Source organism: Bufo gargarizans, chromosome 2 (assembly GCF_014858855.1).
Source record: "Bufo gargarizans isolate SCDJY-AF-19 chromosome 2, ASM1485885v1, whole genome shotgun sequence".
Classification (NCBI taxonomy): domain Eukaryota; kingdom Metazoa; phylum Chordata; class Amphibia; order Anura; family Bufonidae; genus Bufo; species Bufo gargarizans.
Window position 1 is genome coordinate 250,260,754 of NC_058081.1, and position 22,595 is coordinate 250,283,348.

Consider the following 22,595-nt stretch of genomic DNA (forward strand, 5'->3'; position numbering starts at 1 on the left):
GACCCAGGTAAGTATATTCAGCATGGGGGGGCCTGGCATACGGGGAAGAGTGTGGGGGGCTTTTTTTAGGATTGGATAACCCCTTTAAGTAAAGTAAAGGGGTTTTGCCAAGTTTTCAAGTTATCCCCTCTATCAACAGGATAGAAGAATAACTGATCAATAGGGGACTGACTGCTGGGACCCCCGTGGTTCCAGGGCATGGGTTTCCCATTCCCCCATTCTGATGGAGTGGCAGGTCAAGCATGCACTCTGCCGCTCCATTCATTCTCTATGAGACTGCTGGAGATTACAAGGTACAGGGTTTTGCTATTTCCAGCAGTCCCACAGAGAATAAATGGAGAAGCGAAGCGCATGCTTGACCTGCTCTTCCATCAGGACAGAGGAATGGGACCCTTGTTCTCAGAAGCGGTCGGTGTTCCAGCGGCCGGAACCCCACCAATCAGTTAGTTATCCCCCTATCTTGAGAATAGAGGATAAAGTGAAAATTTAACACAACTCCTTTAGTTGCTTCACAAAATTCAACAACTCAGTGGTTATAAAATGTATAATAACTTATGCTAGCTATAGATATGAAAACGGTAGCCCTGTAACCAGTGGCGTACCTAGAAGTGACAGGGCCCCACAGCAAATTTTTGAAAGGGCCCCCTCCTCCTGTGCAACTCCCACACCTATGGCTAGTCAAGATTGCCCAGCAGCTGCCCTGTCAGTTTCCTACACGTATATACTGTATGTCATGTCACTGTATATACTGTCATTGTATAATACTGTTGAGGAGGCTCAGACGATAAAATCTTTTAGTCCCCCTCCTGGGTGGGCTCTTCTGAGTTCGGGCACCAAAGCAGCCTCTTCCCCTATAGCTACGCCCCTGCCTGTAACCTTTCAGAAGGGTAGGGCACATGTAGCCAAAGGGCCACCGTAAACTGTGTCAGCATGCGGTTAGACCTCTATGTGTGGGTTTACCTTGATGCTGAGCTCAGATGTAGTGAGAGTATGATGCTCAGAAAAACGGCACACATTTTACCATGAACCCAGCCTGGGCGGTTACAACTAACGATAACAATCAAGGGGCAGAAGAGCGAGTCACATATCAGGCATTTGGACATCCAGAATGATATACTAAAATCTGCAAACAGTGCACTGCATGGCATCTTGGAGGGAGTAGACACCCTGCAATGAGCGCCAGCTCCATTCATAGTACAAGCTGAGAACGATGACGTCTGGCAGCAGCAGGTCCAAGTAACAGCCTCACTCCATAAATTTACATGTTCAACACACAACTATTGTCTCGCATGAATATAAAGTATTACAAACATACAGAAACCCTAAAACGCTTTATTTTTCCCAGCTTTTTTACAGCAGCAAGCTCTCCTAGCATGATAGCAGTTACAATGACCTCATCCTGTGGATAAAGTTGCTAGGAGACAAATGGGATATTCCTTTAAAAAAAAGGCTTTCATGGTTCATGGCTACATTTGTCTCTGAAAAGTCAAAAGGCACAGACAGTGCCCTCGCAACTGAAAAGCCGTGAATAGAACGCGTAAAAGTAAATACATGCAATGTCCTCCATTTATGTTGCACAGAAAACTCAGAATGTGAAATCAAGTAGTTCTTCAGGGACATTGCTGACCAGAACTTCACACAGTCGGGGCTGCGGTATTGTCTAACAGACATTTAGGTTCAATAAAGAAGGCATCATAGGGTCACTGATAGCGATAACAATCCCTTTTACACCTATACACACATAATACACAATGTGCAATAAAAGTTCTCCTTAAAGGGGTTCTGCACTTTCATTTAACTGATGATCTATCCTCTGGATAGATCATCAGCTGCTGATCGGCGAGGGTACGACACCCGGGACCCCCGCCGATCAGCTGCCTTCTCACTGTTTACCACTGGCCGAGTGACGCCACGACTAGTATCAACTAGCGTGGGCGGGGCTAAGCTCTGTTCACTTGAATGGTTGATACTAGTCGTGACGTCAGTGGGCCAGCAGTAAACAGTAAGAAGGCCGTGGCGCTACTGGAGCCTTCTCAAACAGCTGATCGGCGGGGGTTCCAGGTGTCGGACCCCCACCGATCAGAAGCTGATGATCTATCCAGAGGATAGATCATCAGTTAAAACAAAGTGCAGAACCCCTTTAAAATCATCCCATTAAAGCAATAAAAATATTATTTCCTGCGGTTAGCTTTTACACTTAAAGGGAACCTGTCACCAGTTTTATGGTGTCCTAACTAAGGGCAACATAAATAAGTGACTGATTCGCTTAGTAAAATGCTGGGTCACTTTCTTTAATTGACCCAGTCAATCTGCCAACATCTTGTATTGAAAAGCTCCAGCTGATAATGATGAGTCATGAATATTCATGAGCTCCTGACTCTCTCCGCCCACCTGCTACTGATTGACAGGTTTTTTTCCATATGAATCAGCAGCAGGTGGGCAGGGCAGTGACTATAGCTCTGAATTAAATATACGCTGGACTCAATGACATCAATCAGCTCATTAGCATGTGGCATCTTTGTGTGTATATTATGAGGTAACCATCTGTCACACCAGTAAGTGAATACATCTAAGGTACTTTTTAGTAGTTAATGATTGTATATAATTAGTTAGATTATAATCAAATATCCCCATGACAGGTTCCCTTTAAAGGGCATCTGTCAGCAGACTTGTGCCTATGAAGCTGGCTGACCTGTTACATGTGCACTTGGCAGCTGACGGCATCTGTGTTGGTCCCATAATCATATGTGCCCGCATTATAATATATGCAAATGAGCCTCTAGGAGGACTTTGCTCTCTGCACTTTGATTGACAGGACCAGGCAGTGAAAACCTCATCATGTTCCTGTCAATCAAAGTGCAGAGGGTGCGCCAGTTTCAGAGAGAACAGAGCCTCTAGGTCTAACAGACAAAGGGGGCATATCCTAGCGATATGCCCCCATTGTCTCAGATGAGACAACCCCTTTAACTGCTATTTCTATTTATGATCATTTTGATATGTTTTAATAAAGAGACAATATTTTCTAGGACATATTTCGTTTGCTGTCGGATTATGTTTACCTGGGAGTAATGCTACTGGTAATCGGTTACCCTTATCCAATGGAGAGCTGAGCTGTACGCTGGATGTAATCTCTCAGGCAAATTAACAATTACTTTTAACTTTTAGCATTTAGTGCTAAAATGAAGTATATAGAGTCACTGCTCCGTTCTCTAGATCTCAGTTTCTCACTTGGATGTGAACCATTTCCTTTACATTTTGTATCAAGCAAGTCACACATTCTAGAATCATATTATGAAAGTTCTTTCTTCTGAAAATGACATGAATGTTTTGAATTGCTAATATGTAGGTGACATGCACTACATGTCCCAGTGTGCCTTGTATTGCTTGCCATACTGAAGAGCTGCAATGCATAGAGGGGAAAACAATTGGCTAATAATTGCTCCTGCTAAAGTGCAATTGAATACCAGCTTTTTTTTCTGCTGCCAACGATTGGGCAGAGAGGGACCCAAGGGCTTGAGGACAACTAAAGGGAGTTTTATTGGTAAGATGTATCACAGAATGTCATTCTTTCTTAAAGTTCACAATTTGGGTAGCAGTTGCTGAAAAACACAGGTTCTGATAAATGTCATTTTTGGTTTTAAAAAACAAAACGATGGATCAACTGGTAACTTGAAACTGGTTCCACAACAGCTACAGGTCTTTACTTGAGAGCTGTATATCCCTTTAAGCACTGGTGGGCATAAATAAGAAGTACCTAAGGTCAAGCACTAGTAACCACCAGCGAAACGTACTCTACTCACACTGGGTAGAAATATTCAAAATAATTAGCAAAAGCTCACTTTCAAAGCCTATTGTGGTTTCATACAGAGGCACAGTACAAAGACCTGTTACTAGGGGTTGTACTGAAATCACTTGGGACTGCTGCCTACTGACCTGGAGGAAAATGGAACAAGAAAAAAGTCAATTAAACGCTAGGGACTGAGCATTCCAGAAACATTACCAGGCCTTTCCATATGTACAGGAGTAACACTATACAGGCAACGTCTAGTTACTACGCCAATGAAACCCGAGTGGCCTATTTACCAGCCCTGGCACACCTTTTGTTCACCTTTCCCGCATCATCCCAGTCCTTAGCTTTCAGCCTATTGTTCAGCATGAAATCAGACGCACAGCCACCATCAACCTCTCTTGTGTGTCAAAATGAGACAAATTTTCGAGACACTTCAGAATGCCTGCAGGTTCCTTCAACCAATCATATTAAAAACGAACTTCCCTCGACAATACCTGTTACATCATGTAGGCTAGTTACCGAGAAAGCTGCTTCAGGTAAACCTATGTGGCCGGCTAGGAGAACGCCTGTTTATCTCCAAAGCCAAGGTATTAGTCCAAAGTATAATGCAAAAAAAAAACTGCTTGTTACTACTGTAAACTATCATCTACTATAATATTAAGGAAAATATGAAGGAGATACAGTGTAGAATTGTCTAGAGGCTGTTCACCTGTCTTGGAGAACCCCACCATAATTTTTACAAGAAACAGTCCTTAGAAATTAGAAGCAGTGAGTGGCTTACATTTTAGAAGGCTAGTCTGGGGCTAGGTATTTTTTGGTTTCCAAAATGCAATTAAACATGTTTAAATGAGAAGGGTGCTGTCTCCAATAGATATGTTGTGGTATCATTTTACCGTCATATCTATTGGAGTGACCTGCTACATGATATCAAGTTTTGAAACAACTCCTATATGGGGGGTTTGGCACATAGCATTATGCTTTTTGGCCTTTGTTTCAGCAAAAATCCCTAAAGTCACATGTAAAAGGGAATTATAAAATGCCCTACAAACAGCACGTTTTTTGTGGCCTTTTGTTGCTTTTCTGCCTTTTTTAAAATTTTTATACATCTAGGTATGTCTTTTTTAAGATATTTTTTTTTTTGCATTAGACTTTTTTATGGCAAAAAATGTATTTAAAAAAAATGCATGTAAAATGTATAACTAATAAAGAACACCACCTAAAAAAACTTTTGTGACAATGCATGAAATTCATAAGGAAAAATGTATGAAGCACCTACGGCAGAAATGTAAAAAAGTCACAAACTGTAGGTCTCCAGGTGTGGCCATCGGTCCCGGCAGGTTTCTGGTATAAATAATGACTGAAAAGTACACCAGCTATAACCTGGAGTAGACTTAATTCTAGGTGCAGTGAGTGCCGGAGGAAATTAATCACACCTTCCGGCACAGAAAACTTTAATCTTGATAAATCTCCCCCTCCCTCTCCCATGATGTTATTTACAAGCCAAAAAATAACATAAAAATCTCAAAAAAAAAGTCTACGTGGAGAAACTCTATGGAAAAAGAGAAGCAAAAGTTTATATGTGATCTAGCAGATCAGTAAATGACATGGGATTAGGGCTGAAACGATTACTCAATTGAATCGAGTAATTCAACACAAAAAAATCCTCAATACAAATTATTTGAATCGAGTATTCGTTCATGTCATGTGACCACGGAGCAGGAGTGAAGCGCTTTCTATCCGTGGTCACCAGCCGGCCCGTACCGCGCTGCACTTTCAAACTGATGGCACTTAGGGGGGCAAGTTGATGGCACTTAGGGTGGCAGCTGATGGCACTTAGGGGGGCAAGTTGATAGCACTTAGGGGGGCAGCTGATGGCACTTAGGGGGGCAGCTGATGGCACTTAGGGGGGCAGCTGATGGCACTTAGGGGGGCAGCTGATGGCACCTAGGGGCGCAGCTGATGGCACCTAGGGGGGCAGCTGATGGCACTGGGGTGGGGGAGAGCTGACGGCACTAAGGGAACGGAGCTGATGGCAGGGGGGGGCTGATGGCACTGAGGGGAACTGATGCACTTGAGCTGATTGCACAGAGGGGAATGAAGGGTGTTGGGGAATGATGGCAGGGGGTTTGATGAGTTTTTATAAAGGAAAACAGTCTATTAATTCATTTTTTCTTATTAGAGTACTCTATTAATTGTAAAAATAGTAGGTAGAATACTCGATTGCTAAAATAATCGTTTACTGCAGTACTACATGGGATCTACAATTCCTAAATCATGAGGAATTCTGTATTCCCAATACTGTTACTATTGCCATTATAATCTGCTTTAGGCAGTTGTGTTTACTATATCAAAATTGTTCCTGGCACATTGAAGAAATATTAATAAAAAATAATAATTCTAATAAAAATCTGGCATCAGTGGGACCTAAGAGGAACTAGGTTACGAAATACTCAAGGTTACTGGTCATAGACAGGTATATAAAAATCAGAACCACAAGGAACAAAACCCAAATAGTATATTGATACAAAATAAACCATTATAAATAAACGCTTCCGTTACAAAAATAAACGCTTCCGTTACTGATAATACAACCATCTGCATCCGTTATGAACGGATCCGGTTGTATTATCTTTAACATAGCTAAGATGGATCCGTAATGAATTCCATTGAAAGTCAATAGAGGACGGATCTGTTTTCTATTGTGGCAGAGAAATCCGTCTTGCTCCGCATCCCAGGACGGAAAGAAAACTACAACATGCTGCGGTTTGCTCTCCGGTATGGGAACGCAACTAAACGGAACGGAATGCAGTTCAGTTTTGTCCCCATTGACAATGAATGGGGACAAAACGGAAGCGTTTTTTTTTTCGGTATTGAGCCCCTATGACGGATCTCAATACCGGAAAACTAAAATGCTAGTGTGAAAGTAGCCTTAGCCTGCGGCTTTTGGTATGGCAGGGCTTCCTACCTTGTTGTAGTACTGCACTTGTACATAATGCCACTGTCCATCACTCACACCGCCTTCAATGTAGGGGCTGACTGTAGTAGTGCTTTCTCCTGTAACAACGAAACAGAGAACAGGGTACAATTTGTAATTCAAATCTTCACATGAAAATGTCTTTACTTACACAATACCTATTTATGTTCCCTGGTATTTTTAGTCATAGAAATTGGCAAGTAACTATGGCAACGAATCATGTTTCCAATATTCCTATTTTCTATCTATCTATGTAACCGTTTGAGGTAAGAGAATTAGCTATGTAGCTTTGTAGATTGCTATGGCAAGCACATCTATTCATCAACTGAACTGGTCCTTTAGTAAAGAAGCCTTAAAATCAAAGGCTAATCAAACCTGTGTAGCTTCTTATTTGTTAATGACCTAAATGAGTTCTTTATTAGGCACTGAATGGTTAGGCTTGGAGGCTGAGCGCTCTCAAAATCATTAATTTAATCCAGATTATAAATGAGCTACCTTTGCGTTCCCATGCACATGTCTACACCGGTCGTTAAAATGCTACTCTGGGGAGCGGGATTCCTCAAGAACTATAAAATGTCAAATAAATGACAAAGTAAAGCAGAGAATGCAACTTAAGAAAAAAAAGTTACAGAACAAGAAGGAAAAAAGAACCACCCATACGCAGCAATATGCCCAAAGAGACTGCCCAAATCAAACAGTTTAACAGTATGTTCTGCAGGTGAACATCTACCGCAAAACAAACATTTACAGAACCTTAGAAAAACGGGTAAATAAAGGCAAGGCCGTCTGAAAGTCAAACACCTTCAGCTTCTCACTCAGATTTTATACAATAAACACTTCAATGTGAAAAGCACCGACACACTTAGATAATGTACCAGCCGGGCTTTTACATCACACCGTGCTCCATGGAAACACACTTATCTGATTACTGAGCAGTTAAAGCAGTGCTATAGCTTATATATTAGCGTGGCTGTCCAGTTAGGTGCCTAAAAATGACATGCAGGTATAATACCTGCCGTTTATTTACCTCACTGCGCACTGTTTGTCTGCATTTTAGCTCAGCTCCATGAGAGTCAAGTTCTGTTCGGTGACTACAGATTAGCTATAGTGTCTACAGGGAGCCTGAGACACACCTCCTGTCACCTCATTGGTTCAGACCTCTGCTCTCTCCCTCCCCCTGCAGCTCTGCCTCCTCAGATTGGCTGCTGTATATAAACACAAGTCTATCACATGTTCACCAGGAAGTCAGCGCTTGGAGAACTGATTGATTATAAAGTGCAGATGACTAAACTTCCAGGAAGACAAAGATTAACAAGGAAAGCCTGGATAATCATATTTAGTGTATATAAAGGTCTGCTAAAGGAGGATATGTGAGGTAAAATAATGGTCGGGGTACCGAGGGGTAAATTCTTCCTTTAGTAATTTCTTTAGGACTACTACTGTCAACCTCTCCCCAGCCTTTAGCAATCTGTTTAGGACCACTACAGCCTTAACCCCTTAAAGACAAAGTACATTTCCATCTTTGCATTTTACTTTTTCCTCCCCATATTCCAAAAGCAATAACTTTTAAAATGTTCCGTTTACATAGACATATTAGGGGTTATTTTTTTGTGAGACAAGTTGCATTTTAGTCAGCTTTTTTTTTTTTTTTTACATAAAATTGTAAGCCCCGGTAGAGAGCTAGGATCTGTGCCCTTCTGATCGCTTGTCACATAGACCAGAATAGAGCACTATTGTGGTCCGTGAGATTCTGACACGCTGCCTGCTGAGCTGTGCCTTGTGCAGAGCTTTACAGGGGGTGGAACATGACAGCCTGAAGGCCCAGGGCTGTCATGGTTTTCTACTGGAGCCCCATAATTTAGCTGCAAGGGGCTCGGATTGAAATGCGGAAGGAGCCCCCTCCCTCACCACACATAGATCTTAATTGCTATTGATTGTGTAATCTAAGCAAATAAAGGACCAGGGTGGGTGTCATGGCTGATTCTGGTCATTGTGGTCAGGTTCCGGCTGTGTTATACAGCCGGAATCTAAGGTGTTTGGAGTTAGATCTGAGCAGCAGCCTGCTCCATGCAACCACTTATGCATAATACTGTACATGTATGCGATTATGCATAAAAGGGTTAATCCCCCCTAACTAATCCCCCTCTCCCACTATTGCGGTGCATGAAATTATGACACCCTGCCTGTTAAGCTGTCCCTTGTGCACTGTTTTATACGCCGTTAACCATGATAGCCTGACGCCTTTAAGAAGACCCAGGGCTGTTGTGGCAACTGGTTGGAGCTCCGTGATTTTGCTGCAGGGGCTTGGGTAGGAAAGCAGAAGGAGCCTTTTTCCTCCGCCTAACCCCACATATGCAGCTATCTCTATGAAACCCTGAATCTGAGCAGTTGAATGACGGAGTTTGGCACCATCGCTGATGCTGGTACTTCTGACTGTACCATATTATACAGCCAGCACCCATCATGTATGGAGCGGGCTCAGAGCAGTAACCTGCTCCATACAACCCGTTACGCATTACCACGTACATGTACGTGATTATGCGTGAATGGGTTAAATCAGTGTAACAGCGGCTGCTGTGCGCCGCTGTTCAACTGCTTACCGCCTCAGTCCCGGGCACCGTGTTCAGCGGTGATCTGTGGCCGGTGCTCACCATTCACCGCTGCAGTCCTGGGCTCTGTCTGTGTAGTTACTATTGTTCTGGGATCCGCTCCACAGCTTCCTCTCAGCCTTGGCCACAGCATGCTTGTTTCTTGCAGCACTTTCCTAAGGGCCGGCACGCATCACTTCCTGGGCTTTATGGGTTGAATCATGTGACCTCGCTGACCAATCCTAGCCCTCCTGCACATATATAAGGCTACTTTCACACTAGCGTTCGTCGGTCCGCTCGTGAGCTCCGTTTGAAGGGGCTCACGAGCGGACCCGAACGCAGCCGTCCAGCCCTGATGCAGTCTGAATGGAGCGGATCCGCTCAGACTGCATCAGTCTGGCGGCGTTCAGCCTCCGCTCCGCTCGCCTCCGCACGGACAGGCGGACAGCTGAACGCTGCTTGCAGCGTTCGGGTGTCCGCCTGGCCGTGCGGAGGCGTGCGGATCCGTCCAGACTTACAATGTAAGTCAATGGGGACGGATCCGTTTGAAGATGCCACAATTTGGCTCAATCTTCAGGCGGATCCGTCCCCCATTGACTTTACATTGAAAGTCTGGACGGATCCGTACGAGGCTATTTTCACACTTAGCTGTTATATGCTAAAATAATGCAGACGGATCCGTTCTGAACGGAGCCTCCGTCTGCATTATTATGATCGGATCCGTTCAGAACGGATCCGATCGAACGCTAGTGTGAAAGTAGCCTAAGTGTCAAGGTCCTTGTGTCCTGTTAGGTTCCTGATAACCACTTGTGTTCCTGACTCATACTTGTGTTCCTGGATTCTGCTACCCATCTGATCCCTGCCTGCTTGCCTTGACTCTCCTGTTGCCGACCTGGACCCGTGCCGCCTGCCCTGACCTTTTGCCTGTCTGACTTCGTCTCTGCCTCACCCTTCGGTCCTGCACTGTTGCTCCTGGTAACGACCCCGCCTGCTGACATCGCTTGTACTTCTGGCACCTTTCTCAGGTATCTCCTGGTCCGCCTGGACCAGCTGCCTCGTGTGCCTATCCTCCTCAAGAGGTAGCAACCTGGTGTTCCCCTCTGGAAAGTCTATCCCCACCAACAGGAGTACTGTGAAGAATCGAGGGGTTCACTTAGACAACGCCCTTAGAGGAGGTAGGACACGTGGCACAGTGGGTTCACCCCTGCTGGTTCGTGACAATCAGGAAACACAACTGCCTATACTTATTGCATATATATTGGATACTGGATTTAGCTGCAGGCAATCTGAAGGTTTAAGACTGGGAGACTGCATAAAACCAAGTTAGACCAGCGCCTTCAAACAATATGAAATTATTGTACAGGTGCACGCTACCACGGCTGATATGTAAAAAAAAATAACCACTACATGTAGTAGCACAATGCTTCATGCACATAGACATATGCAAGCATTGACAACATGGATTATCAGCAGCATGTATCCGATCTAAATCTGGGTATGCGTCTCCACTCATACAATGCTTACTAAGTTTACATATTTCAAGTAAGGTGGAGAGAATTTTCAAACCATTGCCTTATTTGTGTGCCAGTCACATAGATACACAGCAAAAATCCAGTGTAACTGTATTACGTATTATATAGTTCATGGTAATTAGGATGTCTACAACTGACACTAAAGGTACCTTTACACGAGGACGATAATCGGTACAACTGAGCGACAAACGAGTTGTTTCTTGATGTAGTGAACTATTCAACAATGACCCTTTAGACGTGCCGATTAGCGTTCACAAAATCGTAATTTTGATCTTATATTCCATCGTTTGTAAAGCAGACTGTTGCATTTACACAAAAGGAAATTTGAGTGGCGTGCAGTGAGCAATTCCTGTTTGCACGTATGAAATCGTTGACGTACAACGATGATTTTTGTGCCCACACAAAAGATCGAGCCAACAAGAAATTTACCAATTGTCAGTTATCGCTCTATCGTTCATTGCTCTTACAATGCTCGATAATCATTAAGTTTTGCTCGATTTAACAATAATAAGCTCGTGTAAAGGTACCTTAAGAATAACATGTAGATGAGAGTCGTTTGCTCACCAGGAAGGAGGACAGGCTGCACAAACCCTGCCAGCCTGGATGCACAAAATACTAGTTTCAAAATGAGTGGGGAGGTCTACGTTTAGGAAATGACAGATTAAAATGCATATTTTATTGGAGGGTCTGTCAAGTATTCCCGATTCATCAAGTTTGAATGTCATAACAGCTAACATATTCTCCACCTTGTTTTCCAACTCCTTAGATGTTCCTAGCAAGGCCTCTTCAAGTCTTGGCCGCGCACCTCCCACATAAACCCAACCGCAAACTCCAAATACCTTCTATCAGGTGCAGGATCTCGTAACAATGCCGTCAAGCTGATTCCCACACACCCTTTATGGTAAGAAGCTTCTAACTAATTCCAAGAAGACATAGAGCGTTTTGGTTTAAACTTGAATCCAAATAAATGAATCTACAACCAGCAACAGATAAATAAATGTGTCATATTAACCCTAGGGTCTAGTAAAACCAGAAACAAGCTCCTGCATGTTAAACCGCCCATAAAGCATGAGGCAAACCACTCGAAACAAAATGGTAGTGCGCTGATTTGTAAGAATTTATACAAATCTAAGTTAATCTTTACTAATTGCACAAAAAGGAAAATATCTGAAGATTTGTAGGATTTGAATAATATAAAACACCACAGAGTGCATGATAAAAATATAAATTAATTGCAGACGGCTTTGCTGGGACATGCAGTATTGCCGAACCTAAGACGCAAGCTCTGTAATTATAACTTTCATAGGGAGGTTAGATGCAATTACATTGTATCCAGGGGCGGTATCTAGCATAAAATGTGTCTCAATATTTTGACAGAAGTTAACACAAGCAGTATTGTACCTTGTAGTCTGCTTGGGGTTTGCACTTTTCAGAAATGTGTCAACAATACAGAAATACATTTACTGTACTTATTCACAGCTATGTTAAAACTGAGCATAGGATTTACTTAAAGAGGACCTTTCATGGGTTTGTAATAAGTCAGATAAATATCTCAACCTGCGGGGTACCCCCCGCTGTGCTGCCACCCTGTCCGTTTTTTTTTTTTTAAAGCGCTCCTGCGCCCCGTTATGGCCCCCCGCAAATTTTGCACATGGAACAATGGGGAGGAGACGCAGTCTCTCTCTGTGGGCGTCTCCTTCTCACTGGCTGTAGCGCTGTCCAATCGCAGCGCAGAGAGTCACAGCCAGGAAAAAGGAGACGCCCACAAAGAAATACGTATCCTCCCCATTGCTCCGATGCAGAGTATTAGCATACTGAGCACAACATTTGCGGGGGGCCATAACGGTGTGCCAGCACAGCAGGGGGTACCCGGCAGGTACAGATATTTATCTCACTTACTACAAACCCATGAAAGGTCCTCTTTAAAGACAAAAAAACTGTATAAAAATAGGTTTTACTAACTAACCCTCTTCTTTAGAGGGCTTGTCTGATCCTCCACCACTCTGATTTGGACGCTTCCTGTGTCACCCACCAATGTCTACAACCTGCTCTCTCCCGACATGGACAGCCACAATAATTTTTAATAACTAAACAGCAGATTTAACTCCAAATTCACTTCTATCATACCTTCTGTACTGCTTGTGGCCCACAGGAACGTAAAAGAGGTCCCATAACAGGAATTGTAATGGGGTCCCTAATTGGTGCATGTTCATAACACCCCACCCCTTTTTTAAGACAGGAGGGCCTAGTGCTTGTTGAAAAACCTCTCCTTATTTCCTATAGGAGAGGAAGGCAGTACGACAATCAGGTTGGTCCTGCTCAACATACAGGGAGCCCTGGAGATTTATCAAACTGTTGTAAAGTAGAACAGGCTTAGTTGCCCATAGCAACCAATCAGATTCTACCTTTTATTTTCCAAAGGATCGGTGAAAAATGAAATGTGGAATCTGATTGGTTGCTATGGGCAAATAAGCCAGTTCTACTTTACACCAGTTTGATAAATCTCCACCTTAGTCCCTCACCAGAGTCCCTTCTTCTCACTGACTTCATAGCAGCTGCAGTACCTGCTTCTGTAATATATATATATATATATATATATATATATATATATATACACACACATTGCTATTTAATTATTAACACTCTATGTATCATCAGACAAAGAGAATTATTCAATACGACAGAACATTTTCAATTCTAAAGTTGGCTGAAGATTTGGTATTCATACACCTCTATAGTGAATTACCTTTGTAGAAACAAAGACTCGCTTTTCGACTCTCGTCTGCCTGACTACTCGGACATTATTATATATGTGGAGTAAAGTACCAGCATTATCAGAGGAATATGATCAATGGCACAAAGTACCCTGTTGTCATGTCAGTGTTTCTGCTTCTTTCCAATTCCTTACCTATATTACGGTGGGTAACAGGATTGCCATTCTAGCCTAATCTTCTGGTAATTGTCCCAGAAGGGTACTGTGGTAAAGTAGCCTAATCCTGTGATAATAATCTCACTTGCGCTGCAATTAAGTGACCTTTATTGGTCATTTACATGTGTAATTGAAATTTGGCCTATTAAGGTACAGAATACTTAGTCATGCAGTGATGAAGGACTTAATCTGTCATCATTTCTTATTAATTATAATTGTAGACTGGTATTGTCATTCCTTCTGTTATGTGCAGATTCGCTCCTTTATAATAAGATGACTGCGCAAAGATTACAAGGCATAAAATATTCATTCAGGGACAATTAACAGCTCTGAAGTGTTAAGTGCAGTTATGATATAAAATGATGTTATATACAAAAAATACTAAGTAAAAAAATTACATAAAATACCTGGTGGTCATTATACCCTGAGAGATGCAAGGGAAAAAAGTCATCAATGTGCTTAACACTTCCCCAGCATTGTGGGAGACTACTTTGGTCTCTACAACACCATGGTCATCCGACGTAGTCACTCTAGGCAACCTTCCAAACACATCTGTGTTGTAGCTTCACACTCTTCATAGGCAAAAGTGGCTACACATATAAGATACCTTGAATTTCAATTATATACCCAGTCTATTGTGAAGGTGGACAGCTCCTTACTTCATTGGATCATCATAATGAGAATTATATGGGTATCGCATTCAATGACAATGCAAGAAACATTCAGGAAATGAGTTTGGAAAGTAATTATTATTATCGGTAGCTTATTCAGATATAGGAATTATTCTTTTTGTGACCCTTAATGGGTCATAACTCACCTGCTGAGAACGTGAGCTGAACCTGCTCCCCAATAATTTCTAGTGCTATGAAGTCATGCTTTTCATTAAACCTGCCATTGTAAAGTATCAGTGCATTCCGTTCCCTGGTAGCAAACCTGAAATACAAAAGCCACCACATTCTTTACATTCAATGACGGAGCAAGAGGTCAAAAGTCAGAAACTAAAAGAAGCCATATAACAGTGGAAGCCGCCATTGCTAAAAGTCACCATACTGATGGAACAACCATACATTTTGGGGATGTTTAGAAGCTAGGCTGACAACCGTGTATAGGATTATGGTATGCTGAAATGTGAAAGAAAGCTTCATGCAAGTAGCCCTTTTCACTGAACTCCGCAGGCCATACATCCTATAGATAATACCGGCACGGAGAAGCAGCAACACAGCCTTCCTTTTGTTTCTATGCATTCATTCCAAGTCCTTTTTTGTTGGCATTTATATTGAGTTGCTTGAGAAAATTAGATTGTAGGGACAACATTGTTAAAGGGAACCCGTGGCGTTGAAAATACAGAGCATTCTGCGAGCAGCACTTTAGAGAGCAGGAAGAGCTGAGCAGACTGCTATATATATTAGTGGGGAAAGGTTCAGTAGAACTTGTATTTTATTCATCTAAACCTCTACTCATTCTGGCCTTAAAGGGAACCTGTCACCAGTTTTATGGTGTCCTAACTAAGGGCAACATAAATAAGTGACTTATTCTCTTAGCAAAATGCTGGGTCACTTTCTTTAATTGACCCAGTCAATCTGCTAACATCTTGTATTGAAAAGCTCCAGCTGATAATGATGAGTCCTGACTCTCCCCGCCCACCTGCTGCTGATTGACAGTTATTTTCCACATGAATCAGCAGCAGGTGGGCAGGGGAGTGGCTATAGCTCTGAATTAAATATACGCTGGACTCACTGACATCACGCTGGACTGAAATCAGCTCATTAGCATGCAGCATCTTTGTGTGTATATTATGAGGTAACCATCTGTCACACCAGTAAGTGAATACATCTAAGGTACTTTGTAGTAGTTAATGATTGTATATAATTAGTTATATTATAATCAAATATCCACATGACAGGTTCCCTTTTAGCATCTGGTTTTCAGTCCTAATCAGACAGTCATTTCTGTATGTACACTGATACAAGGAAGGACAGCACACAGCCTCCTAAATCCAGAACAAGCAGAGATGTAGATGAATAAAACACAAGATATACTGAATCTTTTCCTGCCAATATATATCCATTTTAACCCTATCTGTTTCAGTTTGCTGTAGCACCGAATCATGTACACTTACATTAGAGAGACAGTGAAATGGAAGCGTTGTCTTAATCCTTTGAAAGTAACAAAGGACTGTGGGGGGAAGCTTCTAGTGGTCATTTCACAGTATGGCTTCTCAAACTCTCCAGGGGGACACTTGCACGTAAATCCTCCGATAAGCAGGTTAATGCAGGTGCCACCATTCTTGCAAACCCCTGGGACACAGCGGCCAGACCTCGAGCTCACTTCACAGTGTTCTCCTGAGGAAAAGAAAGATAAGAGAACATGTTATTATTCGGCTAGCTTCACAACTACTGAACATAAATCTGTACATCTGCTTCTACCTACTGGACACTATAATACAGAAACCAGGTATACTGTACAATTAATGGATAAAATAGGAATAACACAGGAGGACTGGTAAAAGACTGAATTCAACAAAGAGATGATCATATGTGCAGATCAGAAAAGAAAAATCAGATCTTGATAAGAGTTACAGTGATACACGTGTGTACGTTCCGGTGACAAAACGTAGCCAGCACTTCATGGTCAACAACTATGACACAGATCGCGTAGTAAATAGCACAATTATAAAGTCCTTGAATGCTCTGCTAATATCACATTTTGCCCTGGATTTAATGTAATACGCTATGACACAGTTTACACCAATGTCTCTGAAAGATGGATTACAACGGCATTCATCATCTGTAGGCCATAAGGTCCCACTGTAAAAAAAAGTCTACTTTATTTTTTTACTGGATGCCGTTGTATGGCTTCTATTGAGCAAATTAAACCATATGGACACAATTAGCACACACACTGCATACATGTTAAAGGGAATCTGTCACCATGAAAATGCAATGTAATCTACAGGCAGCATGTTATAGAGCAGGAGGAGCTGAGCAGACTGATATATAGTTTTATGGGAAAAGATTCAGTAAAACTTGTATTTCAGTCATTTAAATTCCTGCTCATTCCGGGCTGTGGTTCGGAATCCCTCCCTCCTATGACCCGGCCGCCGCAGAGCCCAATAAAATGAGCGGGCTCTGAAGCTGCCCGCACCACTGCCACCAATAAATGTCTGGCTAATATTAAAGCAGGAGGAGGAACAGGGGAGGGTTTACCGCTGCGCCGACTCAGCTAGTGCGCTTGGTGAACGGCAGCAGCCTCCTACTCCTGAGTGTCCTCCCCAGAGTCAAGCAGCCAGCACAGCAGCACCAATGATAATCTTAATACAAATACAGGAGGAAGGTGCCAGCTGTATCCGCCTCCTGTATCTGTATTAAAGTCTAATTATCATTGGTGGCGCAGTGCGCCCCCCCCCCTAGTATTGAAGTCTTTGGTGGCAGTGGCCACAGGGTCCCCCCCTCAACCTAAGTAATTTCATTGGTGGCAGTTCTGATCAGAGCCCCAGCAGTGTAATCACGGGGCTCTGATCAGTTACCACGGCAGCGCTGCCATGGTAATCTCCCTGCTGCTGTGTGTACTATGCACAGGGCAGCAGGGACAGTGTAAGATACCATTCACCCTAATAGAGCTCTATTAAGGTGAATAGGGAATATCGGTATAAGTTATTGGCTATCGGCCTGAAAGTTCACAGGTTATCGGTATCGGCTCTAAAAAATTCAATATCGGTTGATCCCTAATTACAGTCTTCTTGAATGTTTTCCTACAAAACTATATATAAGGGTCCGTTCACACATCCGTTTTTGTATTCCGCATCCGTTCCGATAAAAAAACGGAACGTTATTCGGATCCATTCATTTCAATGGATTCCACAAATATTCGGACTGCACACATGGTGCTCTCCAATTCCGTGATTCCGTTCCGTGGGTTCCGTTTATTCGGATCCAGGAAAAAAATATACCCTGTCCTACCATTTGTCCGATTTTGCATTCCGTCATGCCATTCTAGTCAATGGATCCATCAAAAATGCGGAAGACATGCTAAAAGCATCCTCATGTCATCCAGATTTTCGGATCCGCAAAAAACAGGAACGTTTATCTGGAAAGGTAAAAATACTGACATGTGAATGGACCCTAAATCTGCTCAGCTCCTCTTACTCTATAACCTGCTGCTTTCCTCTCAGACATCTTGTTCAATGTGACAGGTTCCCTTTAAGTGTACATTACCAACGTGATATGCCTACAACATTTTATTTCCTGCATTCCTGTACTGTACTTGGTTAATTTATTTTATCTAGAACATTTGCAAGATTGGTCATTCTCTAACTGGCCCCTGAGGGACCGTGTAATCAGAAAATGACCTATTGTTTAAATCAAGTTTTCATGTAAAAATATTTCTTTTATAATTTTGATGTCATTTTTAATCTTCTAGTATATTTAGTATATATTTTATATTATATATATATATATATATATATATATATATATATTATATAAGCCTATAGTTTTCGGACTGGCCACTACGCCTAATAATAGGCTCCTCTTCTTGGTCTGTACAGATCACTTGTCAGCAGTCATCTCATTATCATAAAAAAAGAACAGATTAGAAAATAAATGTGTGTCACTATCTGGTTTTAACTAGGAGAAACTAAATATAGGTAATACATTCCTCAATTTTAAGAGACCTGTCCTGTTGACAGATTCGCCTTAAAGGGGTTGTCCGGGTCCAGAGCTGAACCCGGACATATGCCCATTTTCACCCAGTTCATGCTCCAATGCTCTTCTTTGCCCTGCACTGAATCGCGCAGGGCAAAGGCATTTTATGGAGTTCCGGTGATGTACCATAGGGCTCTCCATAGGGCTGCCAGGCGGAGACTTCCGCCCAGCAGTGAGCCCAGTAACGTCATCGGCACTGATGGGCGGGCTTTAGCACTGCCCTAGCCTGTAAACCGGCTAGGGCAGTGCTAAAGCCCGCCCATCACAGCCGGTGACGTCACCGACCACGCTGCTGGGAGGAAGCCTTGGCCTGGCAGTGTGTTATAGTAAATAAAAGAGCCCTTGCCCAGCGCAATCCAGAGCAGGGCAAGGGAGAGCATTGGAGCATGAAATGCTCCGATGCTAACATCAGGTGGGCTGCCTGGGTGAAATTATGGGTACGTCCGGGTTCAGCTCTGAACCCGGACAACCCCTTTAATTATTATAAGAATACCAAGATCTAAGAGAAGAAAACTGTAATGTGCACCATGTAAGCCATTCTAGTGCAACTACAATACCAGACAACAAAGAGGCCTGAAATACCATTTTGAGAACTGACTGAAAGAAGAAATGGTGACACATAAGTCATTTGAAGATACAGATAACGAAAATAGCTCAGCTAGAAAATGACTTGAATGTTCACTAATCTTTTTACTAGAAGAAGCCCTTGGGCCAAATGAGAAGATAAAGGAAAATGATCGGACAAGATGTCTTCTTTAACAAGTAGGAAGAAGGAAAACAAAACCCCTCACTATAGTAACACTTATTAGTCCAGGTCAGCAGCTCAGATATCTGCCAATCCTTATACCTCGTGGTCTGACTGATGAACTGTCAGCTATTGAAACCATTGGCGTCTGATCTTGGTGCAGCAGAGGACAAAATAAAGGATGGAACCATAATTTAATAGTCATTGCAGGAGAACTGTCCCAGTGTAACCGGCAGAACATTGGCAGACATATTCCTTAAGACATGGGACGCTGTGATCACAACAGGTGGCAGAGCCACCACAAGTAAACATCCTCAGGTAATGTCTCTGCAATAAGCGGACACAGTTTAATTACTGTTATTTAAACCACAAATTGCTCCTGAATACCATAACTCCTGCTCTGAAAAGCAAGCAAGCCTTACCAGAGCCCTAAACACAGCAATTCTAAGCCGTAGGAACAGGAATGCACAAATTGTTGTAGGCTTATGATATGAACCCAACACGTTCTTCGTGGCCTTCAAGAACTTTCAATTGCAAACCACCAGAAATGTCTCAAGCATACTGGTTATTACTCATGACATTTGACCAGCACTAGTTAAAAGGGATCTAACGAAGCCTACCAGACGTAAATGTGAATGCATTTTTATAAAAATGTACTAAACTACAGTAGATGAAGTATAAGTCTATGATTTATACATTCTCCTCCTCAGTCATCTGAAAATATCTAGCTGAGGTATTCCACCTTCATCTTAGGGGGATTATGTGGAAGGAAGTCTTCCTGTGGCCATTAGAAAGTATTAATATAAGTACCAGCTTTACATTAAAGTGCATAAAGCAAGTAACTCCTAGTCTAGAGACGTGCTGGATCTTGCAGACACTCCATAATAACATAGCGATGGTTTTTTCTATATACAGGCAAAGAATACAAATTAAATACACAGGTTAGGCTACTTTCACACTGGCGTTTTGGCTTTCCGTTTCTGAGATCCGTTCGGGGCTCTCACAGGCGGTCCAAAAAGGATCAGTTCTGCCCTAATGCATTCTGAATGGAAAAGGATCCGCTCAGAATGCATCAGCTTGCCTCTGTTCAGTCTCCATTCCGCTGCCTGCAGCGTTTTGCTGTCCGCTTGAAGAAAGCAGAGCCAAACAGATCCGTCCTGACACACAATGTAAGTCAATGGGGACGGATCCGTTTTCTCTGACACAATCTGGCACAATAGAAAACGGATCCTTCCCCCATTGACTTTCAATGGTGTTCAAGACTGATCCGTCTTGGCTATGTTAAAGATAATACAAACTGATCCGTTCTGAACGGATGCATGCGGTTGTATTATCTAAACGGATCCGCACCAAACGCGAGTGTGAAAGTAGCCTTAAATATCTAACAACATACTTTAAACTGCAATTTTTCTCTTTAATAGGGATATAGGGATTGTCCAGCTGTGTGAACATTCCTTGAAGACGGCTTAGGCAACTTTCACACTAGCATTTATAAAGGAAAAAAAAATGCTTCCATTTTGTCCCCATTCATTCTCAATGGGGACAAAATGTAACTGAACAGAACGGAATGCTCCAAAATGCATTCCGTTCCGTTTTCATACCAGAGAGCAAACCTCAGCATTCTGTGGTTTGCTTTCCTCCCTGGGATGCGGAGCAAGACAGATCCATCATGACCCACAATGCAAGTCAATGGTGACGGACCCGTTTTCTCTGACACAATCTGACACACTAGTAAAACGGATCCGTCCCCCATTGACTTTCAGTGGAGTTCATGACGGATCCATCTTGGGTATGTTAAAGATAATACAACCGGATCTGTTCTGAACGGATGCAGACGGTTGTATTATCAGTAACGGAAGCATTTTTGATGAACCCTGCCAGATCCAGTAAAAACTCTGGTGTGAAAGTAGCCTTAGAATGCTATAAAAAATTTAAAGAAGTCTAATTAACTTTACCAATCCCCTGCCACTCCTATTGTGACATTTCTCTGTCATTGTACTTCCTGCTTCAGTGATGACGTCCCAACACAGATATGTGACCACTACAGCCAATTGCTGGTTGTAGCAGTAACCCTACTGTGGTCAACGCTGTGGCCAGTGCTTGGCTTCAGTGGTCACAAATCCACGTGGGCATGTAATTGCTAGAAACCTGCAGAGGACTGGTGAGAGATGGGTAAGGCAAGTATGACTTCTTTTAGGTCTTCTAAACCCCTATGTAATTACAATACTTCTGAAATTCAATAGAATAATACCAAAAAACACTAAATATGCAAAATACATTTTCATGCTGAACAGGGGTGCAAATCCACATCAAAATCCCCATCTGTGGTCATTAATTTAGGGAACCTGTCAGGTTGAATGTGGTATAATATCTGCAAACAGCAAACAATTATAGGCCAGGAGGCGCTGGGATCTAGTTTTGTGGGAGAAGATTCCATATAACTTGTAATTTATTAATTTTAATCTCTGATCTTTCTGTGCTTAGTTGTCATGTAGCTATGTGTATGCTGTCACTGAGTAGAATCACCCAATGGACTCCTAGGCATAGAAAGAGCTTTGTTCGTGAATTTGTTCCTACAAAATGATATATCTGCTCAGCTCCTCCTGCTCTACAACCTAGGACTACATGTATACGATGACCAGATCCCTGCACCTTTTGACAAAGCCAATGATGGATCACATCCTGACATCTGCAACATGTCCATAAGGCGACCTTGTCACCTTGAAAATGCAGTGCAATGTGCAGGTGGCATGTTATAGAGCAGGAGGAGCTGAGCAGACTGATTTATAGATTTGTGAGAAAAGATTCAGCTATAGTTATTTCCAATATAACTATATATCAATCTGCTCAGCTCCTCCTGCTCTATAACCTGCCGAAATGCAGATTGCACTGCATTTTCATAGTGACAAGTTTGTTTGAAATCTATGTAGATAGGTCTTCTGCAAAATGATGACAAAAACAGAAGACCAAAAAACTCAACAATCATAAGCCTGACTATAATGACCAGATATTAAAATACAAATATCTGTCTCCAAATGATAAGCTGTAGTTATTTCGTACTACTACCTTCTGAATGATAATTTGAAAAAGTAGAAAAATCTTAATGACCCTGCTGTCAAGTTACCACAAAAATGCACCTTGTGGATCAGTTTACCTTTGTGTCAGTAACAGAAGACTCAAGATAAGGTAACTTTCATCATGTATAAATTACTAATAATTGCTGTAGGCCAAGTAAGGACCTTCAAAGAAATGGGAGGAAGAACAATGTCACTAGACTATGATTAGCCTCCAAAGGAAATGGGTCAGGTATTTTTTTAAAAATTTGGTTACCAAC

The 22,595-nt window shown here is 42.3% G+C and overlaps 1 protein-coding gene across 3 annotated transcripts in view; it reads right to left on the reverse strand.

Moving 5' to 3' along the window:
* CELSR1 (cadherin EGF LAG seven-pass G-type receptor 1) overlaps positions 1 to 22,595 on the reverse strand; it is a 156,950-nt gene that overhangs the window by 55,223 nt on the left and 79,132 nt on the right. For all 3 annotated transcript variants that reach the window (XM_044280226.1, XM_044280225.1, XM_044280224.1), the window contains exons 3-5: positions 15,933 to 16,155; positions 14,631 to 14,746; positions 6,756 to 6,844 (exon numbers count right to left, since the gene is read on the reverse strand). In XM_044280226.1, coding sequence (XP_044136161.1) covers positions 6,756 to 6,844; positions 14,631 to 14,746; positions 15,933 to 16,155 — 428 coding nt within the window. The remainder of the gene's footprint in view (positions 1 to 6,755; positions 6,845 to 14,630; positions 14,747 to 15,932; positions 16,156 to 22,595) is intronic.